Source organism: Sapajus apella, unplaced genomic scaffold (assembly GCF_009761245.1).
Source record: "Sapajus apella isolate SASKATOON/1434 unplaced genomic scaffold, GSC_monkey_1.0 scaffold123, whole genome shotgun sequence".
Classification (NCBI taxonomy): domain Eukaryota; kingdom Metazoa; phylum Chordata; class Mammalia; order Primates; family Cebidae; genus Sapajus; species Sapajus apella.
In genome coordinates, this window is record NW_022437063.1 from 3327870 (window position 1) to 3344639 (window position 16770).

At 44.3% G+C, this 16770-nt stretch overlaps 1 protein-coding gene across 4 annotated transcripts in view; it reads left to right on the forward strand.

Annotated features, from left to right (window-relative positions):
- The window catches only part of PPARA (peroxisome proliferator activated receptor alpha), an 88065-nt gene that overhangs the window by 44187 nt on the left and 27108 nt on the right, over positions 1-16770 (forward strand). For all 4 annotated transcript variants that reach the window (XM_032261471.1, XM_032261470.1, XM_032261469.1 and 1 more), the window contains one exon: positions 8889-9139. In XM_032261471.1, coding sequence (XP_032117362.1) covers positions 8932-9139 — 208 coding nt within the window. In that variant the 5' untranslated portion in view covers positions 8889-8931. The remainder of the gene's footprint in view (positions 1-8888; positions 9140-16770) is intronic.

The following is a 16770-nucleotide window of genomic DNA, read 5'->3' on the forward strand; positions in this document are numbered from 1 at the left end:
CCGCTCTCATCAGAACGTGCTACTGTCTCACATTTCCCATGACTTTCTAGAACAAGGACCGTGTTGACCCTGTTACCGTCTTTTGCTGCTGCTTTTCACCCAACTTTGAAGAAGCGGAAGTATGTTCAGAACTCCTCTGCTCTGGCAAAAGACAATACCATTGGCTTAAAATAAAAACCGAAGAAGAAAGCCCAAGGAGAGAGGTTTAAAAATATAGCCATCTCTGGGCCAGGTGTGGTGGCTCACGCCTGTAATCCCAGCACTTTGGGAGGCCGGGGTGGGTGGCTCACCTGAGGTCAGGAGTTCAAGACCAGCCTGGCCAACATGGTGAAACCCCGTCTCTACTAAAAATACAAAAATTAGCCAGGGATGGCGGCGGGTGCCTGTAATCCCAGCTACTCGGGAGGCTGAGGCAAGGGAATCACTTGAACCCAGGAGCTGGAGGTTGCAGTGAGCCAAGATCACACCACTATACTCCAGCCTGCGTGACAGGGTGAGACCCTCTCTCAAAAATTTTTATTTATTTATTTATTTTTTAAATTTTCCGATGTTCTATTTAATTGACATTGCAAAATTTAAAAAAAAAATACATATGTAATACACACACACACACACACACACACGCACACACGTATACACACACAAACACACACATACACACACACATATCTCCTTATCCCTGAAACCATAAAACAAAACTAACCTTCAGCAGGGCCGGGCAGTGGCTCAGGCCTGTAATCCCAGCACTTTGGGAGTCCAAGGTGATGGATCACGAGGTCAGGAGATCGAGACCATCCTAGCTAACAGGGTGAAACCCCATCTCTACTAAAAATACAAAAAATTAGCCTGGTATGGTGGCACGTGCCTGTAATCCTAGCTACTCAGGAGACTAAGGCAGGAGAATCACTTGAACTTGGGAGGTGGAGGTTGCGGTGAGCTGAGATCATGCCACTATAGTCCAGCCTGGGCAATAGAGTGAGACTTCGTCTCAAAAAAAAATTTAGAAAATAAAAAAAAATATATATACATACATACACACACACACACACACACACACACACACACACACACACACACACACACACACATCTCTTTACCCCTGAAACCATAAAACAAAACTAACCTTTGGTATATAGGACTATTGCAGAAGGGATTATCTCTCTACCTGGTTGGTTCCTCTTGGTCTTGAGCAAATTTTGATTCCTGAGTCGGCCCCTAGAAGTTAAAGGCAAAGGGCCCTTTCTCTTTCCCTTGAAACCAATATGGCGTATTTGTTTTAAAGAAAAAACAGCTGGGTGTGGTGGCTCATACCTGTAATCCCAGCACTTTGGGAGGCCAAGGAGGGAGATCACCTGAGGTCGGGGTTCGAGACCAGCCTGACCAACCTGGAGAAACCCCGTCTCTACTAAAAATACATGATTAGCCAGGTGTGGTGGCGCATGCCTGTAATCCCAGCCACTTGGGAAGCTGAGGCAGAAGAATCGCTTGAACCCTGGAGGCGGAGGTTGCGGTGAGCTGAGATTTCGCCATGGCACTCCAGCCTGGGCAAACACGTTGAAACCTCATCTCTACTGAAAATACAAAAAAATTAGCCAGGTATAGTGGTGGTGGGTGCCTGTAGTCCCGGCTACTCAGAAGGCTGAGACACGAGAATTGCTTGAACCCAGGAGGCAGAGGGTGCAGTGAGCCGAGATTGTGCCACTGCACTCCAGCCTGGGTGACAGAGCGAGACTCCATCTAAAAATAAATAAATAAGAAAGAAAAAGAAAATATTTACAAAGGACCTTCTGGATCCAAGAACCTCCATGTCTAATACAGGGGTGCATCTGTGGACGAGACCCAGCAGCTGCCCTGGGGAGCCCACAGTGGAGGGGTTTCCCCTTGGTCTTCTTTTATTGCAAGCAAGTGGCAAAACTACCTTACTCTTACTGCAGAGCACTTTCTTTTATCACAGAGCACTTCCCATGTTTCTTTGAAACTCTGTCTCAAAAAAAAAAAAAGAAAGAAAAGAAAAAAATACATGCAACTGCTGTTGAGGGCCTGGCCCAAGTGCGGTGTTCAATAACACCACTTCTCCTCGTTTTCCTTCGTGTGCCGGTGCCACAACCCCTACCCCAGTGCGCGGGCGCCATGGGTCCCTTCAGAGCTGAGATTGCCCGTCTGTGGGCTACAGCGTTAAGCATGGCTGCATGCTCGTGAGTTCCGTGAAGTTCAAGGCTCACCCCCATAAAGTCTGCCTGCTGTGTATCTGATATATTTCTGCTAAAACCCATTAGGCCTTCCTTGTTCTGAAACGTGGTTTGGTGTATGTCACTTCACTGGCTAGGCCACTGCCCCCAGGCTGTTTCTTCATCACCTGGCTCCTAAATGCTTCACCCTTGCCCGCCTTGCTGTGCATCCCGTACCGTACCGGCTCAGAGCTCTGGAGTGGGAATACAAACTTCATTTCAGTTGACTTTTGATTCTTGTGGAAGGCCTCTCAGCTTACTCAAATTTGATTGCAACAGACACAAAATGTGTCCAAACTTGCAGGTTTTCTTATTTTGTTATCACCATCCACAAAGGTAAGATTGTATTTCAAAACAATGACTACAAACTTTCTGAAAATTATAAAGAAACGTAAAGCCCATTAGAGAGTTTTCTTTTGGAAATGGTTGAGAACATTGTTTTTTTCACTTTTGAGGATAAAGGTAGAGGCGCGCACAGCTCTTTTGCCACACTGGGCTTGTCACTATTTTTTGTATGCCAAATTCTTTTGATTACGAAATTTTTAATTTAATGCCTTAGGTATCGTTGGGTAAGATCTAGATGTCTCTAGTCAAATGTAGGTGATATGCAAACTATTTATAAGGCATTTGATTTAAATTCATTAAGGTAGAGTTCTAGTGTCTTTATCAGCATTATAGCCTGGTCCTTTTCCTTCTGTTTTTTTTTTTTTTTTTAATATATATTTTATTGCGTTTTAGGTTTTGGGGTACATGTGAAGAACATGCAAGATTGTTGCATAGGTACATACATGGCAATGTGGTTTGCTGCCTTCCCCCCATCACCTATATCTGACATTTCTCCCCATGTTATCCCTCCCCAACTCCCCACCCCCTGCTGTCCCTCCCCCTAGTTCCACCCACACAGACCCCAGTGTGTGATGCTCCCCTCCCTGTGTCCACGTGTTCTCATTGTTCAACACTCGCCTATGAGTGAGAACTCGCCTATTTGATTTTTTGTTCTTGTGTCAGTTGAAATGTGGTTAAGAGATCGAGACCATCCTGGCCATGATGAAACCCCATCTCTACTAAAATATACAAAAAATTACCTGGGCGTGGTGGTATGTGCCTGTAGTCCCAGCTACTCGGGAGGCTGAGGCAGGGGAATTGCTTGAATCCAGGAGGAGGAGGTGGCAGTGAGCTGAGATTGTACCACTGCACTCCAGCCTGGTGACAGAGTGAAACTCAGTCTCAAAACACAAAAAAAGAAAAAAAAATGAAAAGATATCGAACACCTGCTACATAGCAGGGATTGCACTAGAAGTGTGGATGCAAAGATTAGGCAAATGTGTTCCCTAGCCTCACAGAGCGTATGGTCTAGTGAGAAAGACAGACACGAAAGAAGTTTCAACAGCACAGATAATCAGGGCTACACCAGAATCAAGCCCAAGATGCCATGGCAATCTGGAGGAGAATGGGTTTCATGAAGGAAGAGCTCCTTCTGCCATTGATTACATTTTAGCCTAATCTTCCAAACAGCTCTGCATGAAGAGCTGGCGGCACGGAAAATACCTTTATGTTAGCTATGAATTGCTGTTAGAACCCTTCCAGTGTTGGCACCTGCCCTGTCCTCAGGTAACATAAAATGGTGATATAATTAGACGTCCACTTCTTCTTGTATTTGTCCATTTTTTAATGTTCTACGATTTTCATATACTCTGTTTCATAGTTCTCAAAGGAATATTTTGATTGATAAATGTTTAGTAAGACCTAAAAATAGAATTTCAGTAGTTTGAGCTTATGCTCTACAAGATGCAGCTCTAACATTTAAATTGGAAGGGAAATATCAACAAGATATCTACACTCCTGTGTTTGTTGCAACACTGTTTGCAATAGCTAAGATTTGGAAGCAACCTAGGTGTCCATCACCAGACAAACAGATAAAGAAAATGTGATGTATATACACCGTGGAGTACTATTCAGCCGTAAAAAAGAATGAGATCCTGTCATTTACAACAACATGGGTGGATCTGGAGATCATTATGTTAAGTGAAATAAGCCAAGCAGAGAAAGACAAACCTCACATGTTCTTACTTATTTGGTGGGATCTAAAAATCAAATCAGTTGAACACAGAGAGGGTAGAAGGATCGTTACCAGGGGCTGGGAAGGGCAGTGAGGGGCTGTGGGCAGTGAAGATGGTAAATAGGTACCAAAAATAGGACACAGGAACTGGTCCGCCTGGTTCACTCTTGTCAATGAGCTTGCCAGTGGTATGGAATTAATAACCTACTAGGTTTTTTTTTTGTTTTTTTTTTTTGAGACAGAGTCTCACTCTGTTGCTCAGACTGGAGTGCAGTGGCGAGATCTCAGCTCACTGCAACCTCCACCTCCTGGGTTCAAGCGATTCTCCTGAACTTGGCAACTATTTGATAGCGTAACAGGGAGACTATAGTCAATAATAACTTAATTGTGCCAGGCGCAGCGGCTCACACCTATAATCCCAGCACTTTGGGAGGTCGAGGCGGGTGGATCACCTGAGGTGGGGAGTTCGAGACCAGCCTAACCAACATGGAGAAACCCCATCTCTACTAAAAATACAAAATTAGCAGAGAGTGGTAGCACATGCCTGTAATCCCAGCTACTAGGGAGGCTGAGGCAGGAGAATCGCTTGAACTTGGGAGGTGGAGGTTGTGATGAGCCAGCCACGTTGCCCTCCAGCCTGGGAAACAAGAGCAAAACTCCACTCAAAATGATAATAACTTAATTATATATTTTTAAATAACTTAAAGAGTGTAATTGGATTGTTTGTAACTGAAAGGATCAATCCTTGAGGGCATGGCTACCCCACCCCCATGACATGCTTAGTTCACATTGCATGCCTGTATCAAAACATCTCACATGCCCATAAATACACCTAGTATGTACCACAATAATTTTTTAAATAATTTTAAAAATAAAACATAAGGGAAAGAAAATTATGAATTTAGAAATGTAAAAGATCTCCAGTAAGGAAGGAATGAGAGGATTATGCAGAAGCTCCCATCATTGCTGGGACTAGAACGGAAGCCCTACCTTTTGCCAACACCCTCTGCACTCTCCCTCACCTCTCAGCGTATGTGAGACGCTACCTGTCCTGCGAAATGGAAGACCTACATCAGTGCTGTTTGCATTGTCTTACCTCTGGACCAGACTTTGCAGTTGCTGAGAAAAGGGATGGTTGGTTGTATGTCTTGATCCCCCCACAGCATTTGGGGCATAGGACACGGGAACTGGTCCGCCTGGTTCACTCCTGTCGATGAGCTTGGCAGTGGTATGTCATGTGGGTGATAGGCAGGGGTGGGGACTCCCCAGGATAATTCTGCTCCCTAGCAAAAGCTCCAGTGATGTGGGAGGAGCCCCAGCGCCAGAGCATGCTGGGAGGTTGTGCAGGGTGGGGCGGGCGCCTGCTTGGCCCCTGCTGTCTATCTGGGGGATACATCCAAAGGCAGCTGTTCCTTATCTGCTCTTGTTGGGAGCAAGGAAGGGCCAATTTGTTCAGCGACCTGTACAGAGACAGTCCCTCTGGCCAGAGTTTAAGACAGTATTGCCTCACTCTAGATAGAGATTTTATCTTGATGTTTTCATGGCAAGATCAATGTTTCTCTAAATTAATCCCAGGTATTGTTTAAAAGCAGCTAAAAGTGATGAAATTATAAAACTTTGAAACTCCCTGAATGTAATGACAAGGAAACTGACATTGTTATGTTAGTCAGATGCTCCTGGCTAGAAGAGAGAATATGAGCAGGGATAAGAGGCATAGCCTACACGCATTTTCCATTCCTGAGGACGCAATGGGGAGAAAAGGGAGGTGGCCACAGCGCATCCGTCACTGTCTCTGCCCAGCTACTTGCTTTCTTTTTTTTTTCTTTTCTTTTTTTTTTTTTTGAGACAGAGTCTGGCTCGCTCTATCACCCAGGCTGGAGAGCAGTGATGCGATTTCAGCTCACTGCAACTTCCACCTCCCAGGTTCAAGCGATTCTCCTGCCTCAGCCTCCCAAGTAGCTGGGATTGCAGGTGCCCACCACCACACCCAGCTAATTTTTTTGTATTTTTAGTACAGACAGGGTTTCAACATGTTGGCCAGGTTGGTTTCAAACTCCTGGCCTCAAGGGATCCACCTGCCTCGGCCTCCCAAAGTGCTGGGATTACAGGTGTGAGCCACCGTGCCTGGCCCCAGCTACTCGCTTGCTACTGGGCTGCACTTCAGGGTTAATAGAGTCAGTTAGTGACTGTAACTTTTGAACTTTTTTGTTCAAAGTGAAAAATATTTTAAATAATGCTTACCCCATTATCTTTCTCGCCATTAGAAAAAAACCTCCCTTCTGACAGAATGCAGAATAAAATATGATAGAAAGTCTATACAGATTCACAGCCTGATTTATGCTACTAGGTTATGGAGGGAAGAAAAGCCTTCTAAACCCTATGAAAGATCAATCTTTCTCTTTTATTTTTCCCTGTGTGCTATTTGATGATTTCCCTGTGAGCTTTGATGATTTGTTGCCAGAATTCCAAATATAAGATATGAATTTCACAAAAATGGATGAATGGTATCCATTTTGGATATTGGTAGAGGAAGCCAAAACATCCCTTCCTCACCGCACTAAAAGCTGTTGTTTACATTAAGCAAACCTCAAATGTGAACATATTTTTATGCACATGTATTTAAGGGATAAATATTTGCTTTGGGGCAGTACTCTTCACTCCATCTGGAGAGTCTGGGGTTCCGTGATCACCATGTGATGACGGCTGCGCTGACATACCCGTCTGAGCCTCTCCATGATGTGAGCCGTGGGCATCAAGGTGACCACGTTCAGAAGGGAAGACAGTTCTGGAAGCTCAAGGTCACCTAGTCAGCCTCATTGGGCAATTGATGACTCAGCTGGGTTCAGGGAGGTGGACCTGAGGCAGAGCCTCCAGAAGGCAGTGGTGGGCAGGGGGGTTCAGGCAGGTGCACCTGGGCAAAGGTGCAGACGTGAAATCCTGAAAGCAGTTCTCAGTGCTAATGGGCTTCCGGGGAGTAGAAAGATGGTGGCAAGTGCAGGATCGGGGGGGACACACGTGGAAGGGCTGGAGCAGTGTGCTCAGGAGACTGGCCTTCCGTCTGGAGGTCTCAGGAAGTGGTGTAAGATGTTTCAGTGAGAGCGTCATACAGACTCGCCCCGGAAGATCGCTGCTTTGTCACTGTACCCTTATGGAAACGTTGTTCACCTGCTGGTTGACATAGCCCACCATGGTCTGGGACTCACCCACTTAGATTTGTTTGGACTCTACAAAGTATTCATGGCCCTACAATCACAGCCGAGGACCCCCTGAGTGAGCTGCCTTCATGGCTACAGGGAGAACACACTGGAGTGAATGTCACACCCAGCACACACACTGCTGGCTTGGCCCCGCTCCCCACGCCGCCTGTTGTTCCTGGAATGTGCCAGCGTGTTTCAGTCCTGCGGCCTTTGTACGTGGTGTTCTGTTTGCTGGAACGTTCTCCCCTGGGACATCTGTACAGCTTGCCCCCTCATTTCCTGAGGTCTCTCCTGCCCCTTCATCAGTGAGGCCTTCCCTGGCCTCTCCAGGTAAAGTAACATCTATTCTGTGTCTATACCTGTTAGGTTACGTGCATTTGTTTCTTTGTTCACGGTCTGTGTCCCAGTTAGAAGGGAGGCTCCCTGAGAGCAGGAATCTGTTTTGTTTGTTTGTTTGTTTGTTGAGACACGGACTCACTCTGTCGCCCAGGCTGGAGTGCAGTGGTACTATCTCAGCTCACTGGAACCTTCACCTCCCAAGTTCGAGCAATTCTCCTGCCTCAGCCTCCCGAGTAGCTGGGATTACAGGCATGTGCCTAGTTAACCATGCCTAGTTAATTTATACATTTTTAGTAAAGATGGGGTTTCGCCTTGTTGGCCAGGCTAGTCTCAAACTCCTGACCTCAAGTGATCTGTCTGCCTTGGCTTCCCAAAGTGCTGGGATTATAGGTGTGAACCACCGCACCTGGCCCAGGGATCTGTTTTTGTCTCTGCCGTGTCCCCAGTACCTCAAACACACCATATGGAGCTCCGCACAGGGCGCTCAATCAGTGATGAGTGAGAGATCCCTGGCCTCGTGGGCTGTGGCTCCTTCCACATTTTGTTGTTTAAAGGTTTTTCACTTTCTCAGCATGCTGATCAAGAGTCGAGCCTAGAGGAGAGGCTCGGCAGTGGTCCTGTTTAGTTGGTGAATTCAGGCGTATCTTCGATGATAAATGACGTTGCATTTAAAAACAAACAAGTGACCAGGCGCGGTGGCGCATGCCTGTAATCAAGGCACTAAAACGGGCTGATAACTTGAAGTTAGGAGTTTGAGACCAACCTGGCCAACGTGGTAAAACCCCATCTGTACTAAAAATACAAAAAATTAACCGGGCGTGGTGCTAGGCTTCTGTGATCCCAGCTACTTGGGAGGCTAAGGCAGGAGAATCGCTTGAACCAGGGAGGTGGAGGTTGCAGTGAGCTGAGATTGCACCTCTGTACTCCAGCCTGGGCAACAAAAGCAAGACTCCATCTGAAAAATAAAAAAATGTTTCGTTTAAAATTTTTAAAAATTTAAAAAATAAAAACAAGTGAACGTTCTTATAATACATCAGTCTTACCGATTGCGCCTCTTTCCTCCAGGTAGCTTGGAGCTCAGCTGAGCAACCAGCACCATCCGGTCACGATGGTGGACACGGAAAGCCCGCTCTGCCCCCTCTCCCCACTCGAGGCTGCCGATCTAGAAAGCCCATTATCTGAAGAATTCCTGCAAGAAATGGGAAACATCCAAGAGATTTCGCAATCCATCGGTGAGGATAGTTCTGGAAGCTTCAGTTTTACGGAATACCAGTACTTAGGAAGCGGTCCCGGCTCAGATGGCTCGGTCATCACGGGTAAGTGTGCTGTTTCCTAGAAAGTTTCATTTAGAAATGTTTCTTCCTCAGAGAAAACTGTTCTCTTTAGCTGGAAAAGAAGTCACATCTTTTTGCGAAGAAATCTTCGGATGTGGTAAAGCGTCACCTCCAGTGCCGCTGGGCCCTGGAAGCTTCCGAAGCACGTGTCACGGCTTATGGCGCCTGCTCTTGTGAAAGCCATGCACATGTCAAACAATGCTGAGATTCGGTCACAGGGAGCGGCTAAAACGCACAGACCCCCCGAGCAAGCCCACAGGGGACAGCTAAACATTTTAAAGAGATGTGTGCAGGAGCCTGCCTGGGGGTGCTGTTTGTAAGAGGGAAGGATGTGAAACTAGCTGGGAATGCTTCAAAGGGCGACAGATAAATTGGGATGTGTTTATACAGTGGCCTACTTCATAGCAATTTTAAAAAACAGACTAAGCCAGGTGCGGTGGCTCATGTCTGTAAGACCAGCACTTTGGGAAGCCAAGGTGGGTGGGTCACTTGAGGTCAGGAGTTCGAGACCAGCCTGGCTAACATGGTGAAGCTCCATCTCTACTAAAAATACAAAAATTAGCCGGGTGTGGTAGCACACACCTGTAATCCCAGCAACCCTGAAGGCTGAGGCAGGAGAATGACTTGAACCCTGGAGGTGGAGACTGCAGTGCAGATATCATTCCACTGCACTCAAGCCTGGTGACAGAGTGAGACTCAGTCTCAAAAAAAAAAAAAAAGATTATTTCTTATTAGTAAATTAAATCTTTCATCTTTGCATCTGATCTTTTGGGTAATATTCGTAGTTATGTAGACTGCTCTCTCAGAAGGGCCAGATATAAAATGTACTTACTTTAAACTTTACACCCAGGAGACCGGATGGGTGAGGCTGGTTCACTCGGCCAACGGACCTTTTTATCCCTGGTTTTTCTTCCCGGCTTTATTGCTGTAATTGACATACAATAAACTGCACTATTTAAAGCGTACAGTCTGATAGGCGTACACACACATGCATCTGTGAAACCATCAATACACTCAAGATCATGAGGCAGAGTTTTTGCTCCTTGGTTCGGCTAAATCTGGGGTTTTGTGTCATGACCAGGAAAAATTAGGCACGTGGACAGGTTGAAGAGTGAGGAGAGCAGAATGTATTGGGTGAAAAGAAAAAAGAAAAAACTCTCAGCAGAGCTAGAGGGGGCCCTGCCAATGGGCTCCCAGCTTGCAGACTGATGACCGGGCCACTACACTCGAGCTGGAAGCCAGGCTCCTCCCTGCTGCACAAGGTGAGGACTTCTCATGGCTCCACCCCATGCTCCCGGTGCCCAGGTGGTCCCCAGTCCCTTGAGGGCCTGTCCAGACAAGGGAACCCTGGGCAGGTTCTCTCATCTGCACAAGAGCATCTGATGTGAACACTTGTGAGGCAGGTTAGAGATTCTCTGGGGACTCCCCCCTTATCAGCCTCCTGTGTCTATTAATAGTGCCCCAGTCCATCACCCCTAAAGTGTGCTTGTGCCATTTTCTAATTCCTCTTCCCCAGCCCGGTGCCTCCCTGCCTCCCTCCCCCAGTAAACCACTGATCCACTTTCTATCATTCTAGGTTGCCTTGTATGTCCTGGAACTTACACAGATGGACCCATACAGCACATACTCTTTCTAGCCCGGCCTCTTTCACTCTGCAGAATGGCTGAGACTCATCTGCACTGCAGCAAACATCAGTAGTACATTCTTCTTCATCCACTGTGCATATAGCACAGTTTGCTTCTTCACGCACCTGTTGTACCTGTTGATGAGCATTTAGGTTGTTTCTAGCTTGTGGCTACTACAGATAAAGCTGCTATGAACATTCACGTACAAGCCTCTGTGTGGACCTCTGCTTTTGTTTCTCTTGAGTAAATGCCTAGAGTATGATGGCTGGAACAGGTGGTAGGTGTGTGTGTCACTTTTTAAGAAACTGACAAAATGTTTTCCAACATTTTGGAAAAATCTTAGAAAACGCTATACTGTTTTATATCCCCACTGTCAGTATATGGGAGTTCCAGTTCCTCCATACCCTCATCAACATGAGACATAATCAGTCTTTTAAATTTTAACCATGTCAGTAGGTGTGTGATGGTCTCTCACTGTCGTGGTTTTAATTTGCACTTCCCTGGTGACGTTGAGCATCTTTTCTCATGCTTATTTGCCATCTATCTTCTTTGATGACATTTGTGTTCAAACCTTTTGCTCATTTTTTAATTGAGTTGTTTTTCTACTATTTACTATTGAACATTATTTATATATTTTGGATACAAATACTTTATCAGACATGTGATCTACAAATATTTTCCCCAGTATGTGGTTTGTCTTTCTTTTCTTTCTACTAACAGTATCTTTTAAAAAACACACACTTTTTTTTCTACTAATAGTAACTTTAAAAAATAAACTTTTTTGAGATAGGGTCTCAATCTGTTGCCCAGGCTAGAGTGCAGTGGTGTGATCATGGCTTACTGCAGCCTCGACCTCTTGGGCTCGGGGAACTCTCCGACCTCAGCCTTGGAGTAGTTGGGGCCACAGGTGTGTACTACCATGCTTGATTAATTTTTTCACTTTTTGTAGATACGGAGTCTCATTATGTTGCCAGGGGTTGTCTCAAATTCCTGGACTCAAGCAGCCCTCCCACCTCAGCCTCCCAAAATGCTGGGATTACAGGTGTGAGCCATCACGCCAGATCAGTTCTTAATTTTGACAAAGTCCAATTTATCAGTGTCCTTTTTTTTCATGGATTATGCTTTCTGTGTCACATCTACGATATCTTTGCCTGGTCTAAGGTCATTTCTTGTAGAAGTTTTATATTTTTAGGTTTTGCATTTAAGTCTAAGATCCATTGAGTTAATTTAGTTCAAATACTCATTTTCTTTCTTTTTATTTTTTTTTATAATTTGCTTGCAGCTATTCCAGTACAGTCTATTAAAAAGACTCCTGTCTCCACTAAGCTGCCTTTGTATCTTTATCAAAAATCAATTGACTGTATATTGCATGTCTATTTCTGTTCAGCTCCATTGACCTGTTTGTCCCTTTTCACACCAGTCTCACAGTGTCCTGATTGCTGTAGCTGTATAAGAAGGCCTGCAGTCACCTCGCATAAGTTCTCCAGCTTTATTCTCATTGATTCTATTCATGTCTTATCCATGAACATGGTTGTTTCTGCATTTAGCTAGGTCTCCTTCAGTTTATCTTAGTAATGTTTTACAGTTTTTATGACTTTGTTTTTTTATCCTATAAGGATATTTTTATGCGCATCTTATTTATGTTATTGTAAGTGATGGTATTTTTTTTTTACATTTTGACTTCTGATTGTTCATTGCTATATATGGAAACATATTTGATTTTCAGATACTGCTCTTGTATTCTGCATCCTTGGTAAGCTCATTAATTATTTCTAGTAACTTTTTAAGATTATTTAGTATTTTCTACATAGATAGTTACATCATCTGCCATAAAAACAGTTTTGCTTGTTACTTTTCAATCTATGTATCTTTTGTTTGTTTTTGAAATGGAGTCTCACTCTGTCACCCAAGCTGAAGTGTAGTGGCACAATCTTGGCTCACTGCAACCTCTGCCTCCTGGGTTCAAGTGATTCTCCTGCCCCAGCTTCTCAGGTAGCTGGGATTACAGGTGCCTGCCACCACACCCAGCTGATTTTTGTATTTTTAGTAGAGACGGGGTTTCACCAAGTTGGCCAGGCTAGTCTCAAACTCCTGACCTCAGGCAATCCGCCCAACTCAGCCTCTCAAAGTGCCAGGATTACAGGTGTGAGCCACCGTACTCACCCCTCCCCCCCTTTTTTTTGATTCAGGGATTCCCTCTGTTGCCCAGCCTGGAGTGGTGTGATCACTGTTCACTTCAGCTTTGACCGCCCCCCTCCGACGACTCCATGCTCAAGCAATCCTCCCACCTCAGCCCCCTGAGTATCTGGAACTACAAGCATGTGCCACCACATTCACCTAATTTTTGTATTTTTTGTAGAGATGGGATTTTGCCACCCAGGCTGGTCTTGAGCTCCTGGGCTCAAGCAATCCACCCACCTTAGCCTCCCAAAGTACTGGGATTACAGGCACAAGCCACAGTGCCCAGCAAACCTATAAATCTTTTATTTTTCAAATGTCATTACACTGGTTAGAACTTCCAGTAAAATGTTAAAGAGAAGTGGTGAAACATCCTACCTTGTTCCTGATCTTAGGGGAAAAGCTTTTGTCTTTCACTATTAACATGATGTCAGCTACAGTTTTTCTTAGGTGCCTTTCATCTGGTTGAGGAAGCTCCCTTCTAGTCCTAGTTTGCTATGAGCTCTTATCAGGAAATGATGTTGGATTTGGTGAAATACTTTTTCTACATCTAGTAAGATCAAATGGTTTTTCTTTTTAATGTTAATATGGTGAAATAAATTGTTTTAATTTCAAGGGTTAAGCCAACCTTGCCTTCCCAGGATAGATCTTGGTCACAGTGTATTACCTGCTTTATATATTATTGGATATAGCTTGCTGAAATTTTATTAAGAACTTTTGCAGCCATGTTCCTAAGGAATATTGGTTCTAGTTTTCTTTTCTTGTTAATATCTTTGTCTGGTTTTTATATAAGAATCATTCTTGCCTTCTGGAATGAGCTAGGAACAATAGGTTGAAGTATCCCTTATCTTAAATGCTTGAGACCAGAGGTGTTTTGTATTTCAGATTTTTTTTTTTTTTTTGGATTTGGGAGTGTTTGCATGTAGATAATGAGATATCTTAGAGATAGGAACCAAGACTAAACACAAAATTTATGTTTCATATATACCTTACACCTATAGCCTGAAGGCAATTTTATACAATTTTAAAAATAATTTTGTGCGTTTTGCTGCCATCTGTCACATGAGATCAGGTGTGAAATTTTCCACTGGTGGCATCATATCAACATTCAGAAAATTTTGGAATTTGGATCATTTTGGATTTTGGACTCCTGGAATAGGGATATTCAACCTGTGTTTTTTCCTCTTCCGTTTTCTGGAAGTATTTCTGTAGAGTTAATAGTTGTTCTCCCTTAAATGCTTGGTAGTTCACAAATGAAGCTGTCTGGATCTAAAGTTTTCTTAATGGGAAGATTCTCTTAACCGCATATTCAATTTCTTTAATAGATATAGGGCTATTCTGGCCAGGCACAATGGCTCACACCTGTAATCCCAGCACTTTGGGAGGCCAAGGTGGGCAAATCACCTGAGATCAGGAGTGGGCATGGTGGTGGGTGCTGGTAATCTCAACTACTAGGGAGGCTGAGGCAAGACCAGCCTTGCCAACATGGCAAAACCGCATCTCTACTAAAAATACAAAAATTAGTCAAGCATGGTGGTGGACACCTGTAATCCCAGCTACACTGGAGGCTGAGGCAGGAGAATTGCTGGAACCTAGGAGGTAGAGGTTGTAGTGAGCCAAGAACATGCCATTGCACTCCAGCCTGGGCAACAAGAGCAAAACTCTGTCACACAGACACACACAAAATATGAGGCTATTTGGCTCATATCTCTCTTCTTGAGTTAACTTTGGTAATTTGTGTCTTTCAGGGAATTTATTCATTTCATCTAAATTATGGAATTTATTGACATGAAGTTGTTGATGATGTTCCCTTATTATCCTTCTGATATCTGCAGAACCTATAATGGTATCACTTCTCTCATTTCTGATTTTTATAATTTATATCTTGTCCCTCTTTTCTGATCAGTCTGTCTAGATGCTTATGAATTTTATTTTTATTTTATTTTATTTTATTTTATTTTATTTTATTTTATTTTGAGACAGAGTCTCATTCTGTTGCCCAGGCTTGAGTGCAGTGGTTCCATCTTGGCTCACTGCAACCTCCCAGATTCAAGCAATTCTCCAGCCTCAGCCTTCCTAGTAGCTGGGATTACTGGCACCCACCACCATGCCCAGCTAATTTTTATATTTTCAGTAGAGACAGGGTTTCACCATATTGGCCAGGCTGGTCTCGAACTCCTGACCTCAGGTGATCTGTCCGCCTCTGCCTCCCAAATTGCTAGGATTACAGGCATGAACCACCGCACCCAGCCTGAACCTTTCTTCTTTTCTAACCTAGGCCTTTAGTGCCAGAATTTCCATCTAAGCACTCCATTAACATCATGTTACAAATTTGGAGATGCGGTATTTTTGTTGTTGCTGTTGTTTTGAGACAGAGTCTCATTCTGTTGCCCAGGCTGGAGTGCAGTGGCGTGATCTCAGCTCACTGCAACCTCTGCCTCCCAGGTTCAAGCAATTCTCTTGCCTCAGCCTCCCGAGTAGCTGGGATTACAGGCATGCACCACCATACCTGGCTAGTTTGTGCATTTTTAGTAGAAACAGAGTTTCACCATCTTGGTCAGGCTGGTCTTGAACTCCTGACCTTGTGATCTGCCTGCCTTGGCCTCCCAAAGTGCTGGGATTACAGGCGTGAGCCACCGTGCCCAGCTTTGGAGATGCTGTGTTTTTGCTTTCAATTCGAAATATTTCCTAACTTCCCTTTTGCTTTATTGAGTTCACGGGTTATTTAAAGTTTATTTTTGATTTCCAAATATTTGAGGATTTTTTTTTCTAGACATATTTCTGTTACTGATTTCTAATTTAGTTCCATTGTGGTCTAAAGAGAGAATATTCTTTGCATAACTTGAATCCTTTATAATTTATTAAGAATTATTTCATGATGCAGAGTATGGCCTATCTTGGTAAATGTTCGATATGTACTTGAGAAGAATGGGTATTCTGCAGCTGCTATGTGGAATATTCTGTAAATATCATTTAGATTAACTTGGTTATTAATGGCCAGGCATGGTGGCTAATGCCTGTAATCCCAGCACTTTGGGAGTCCAAGTCAGGTGGATCATCTAAAGTCAGGAGTCAAAACCAACCAAGCCAACATGGTGAAACCCCGTCTCTACTAAAAATACAAAAAATTAGCTGGGTATGGTGGCAGGCACCTGTAATCCCAGCTACTCAGGAGGCTGAAGCAGGAGAATCGCTTGGACCCAGGAGGTAGAGGTTGCAGTCAGCCAAGATAGCACCGTTGCACTCCAGCCTGGATAACAAGAGCAAAACTCCGTCTCAAAAAAAAAAAAGTTGGTTATTCGTGTCGTTCAAGTCTTCCATATGCTTGATTTGCTGTCGGTTTGGTCTACCAGTTATTAAGACAGGAGTGTTGAAATCTCCAGTTATAATTGCAGATTTGTCTGTTTCCATCAGTTTTTACTTCATATATTTATTCATTTATTTATTTGAGAGAGGGTCTCACTCTAAGCTCAGGCTGTAGTTTAGTGGCATGATCTTGGCTCACTGCAGCCTCAACCTCCTGGGCCCAGGTAATCCTCCTACCTCAGCCTCCCAAGTAGCTGAGACTACAAGTGCCCACCACCATGCCCAGCTAGTTTTTTTGTATTTTTTTTGTAGGGACAGGGCTTCACCCTGTTGCTCAGGCTGGTCTCAAACTCCTGGCTCAAACAATCTGCCCAATTCAGCCTCTCAAAGTGCTGGGATTACAGGTGTGAGCCACCGTGCCCAGCCCCCCTCTTTCTTTCCCTCTCTTTCCCTTTCTTTTCTTTCTTTCTTTCTTTCTTTCTTTCTTTCTTTCTTTCTTTCTTT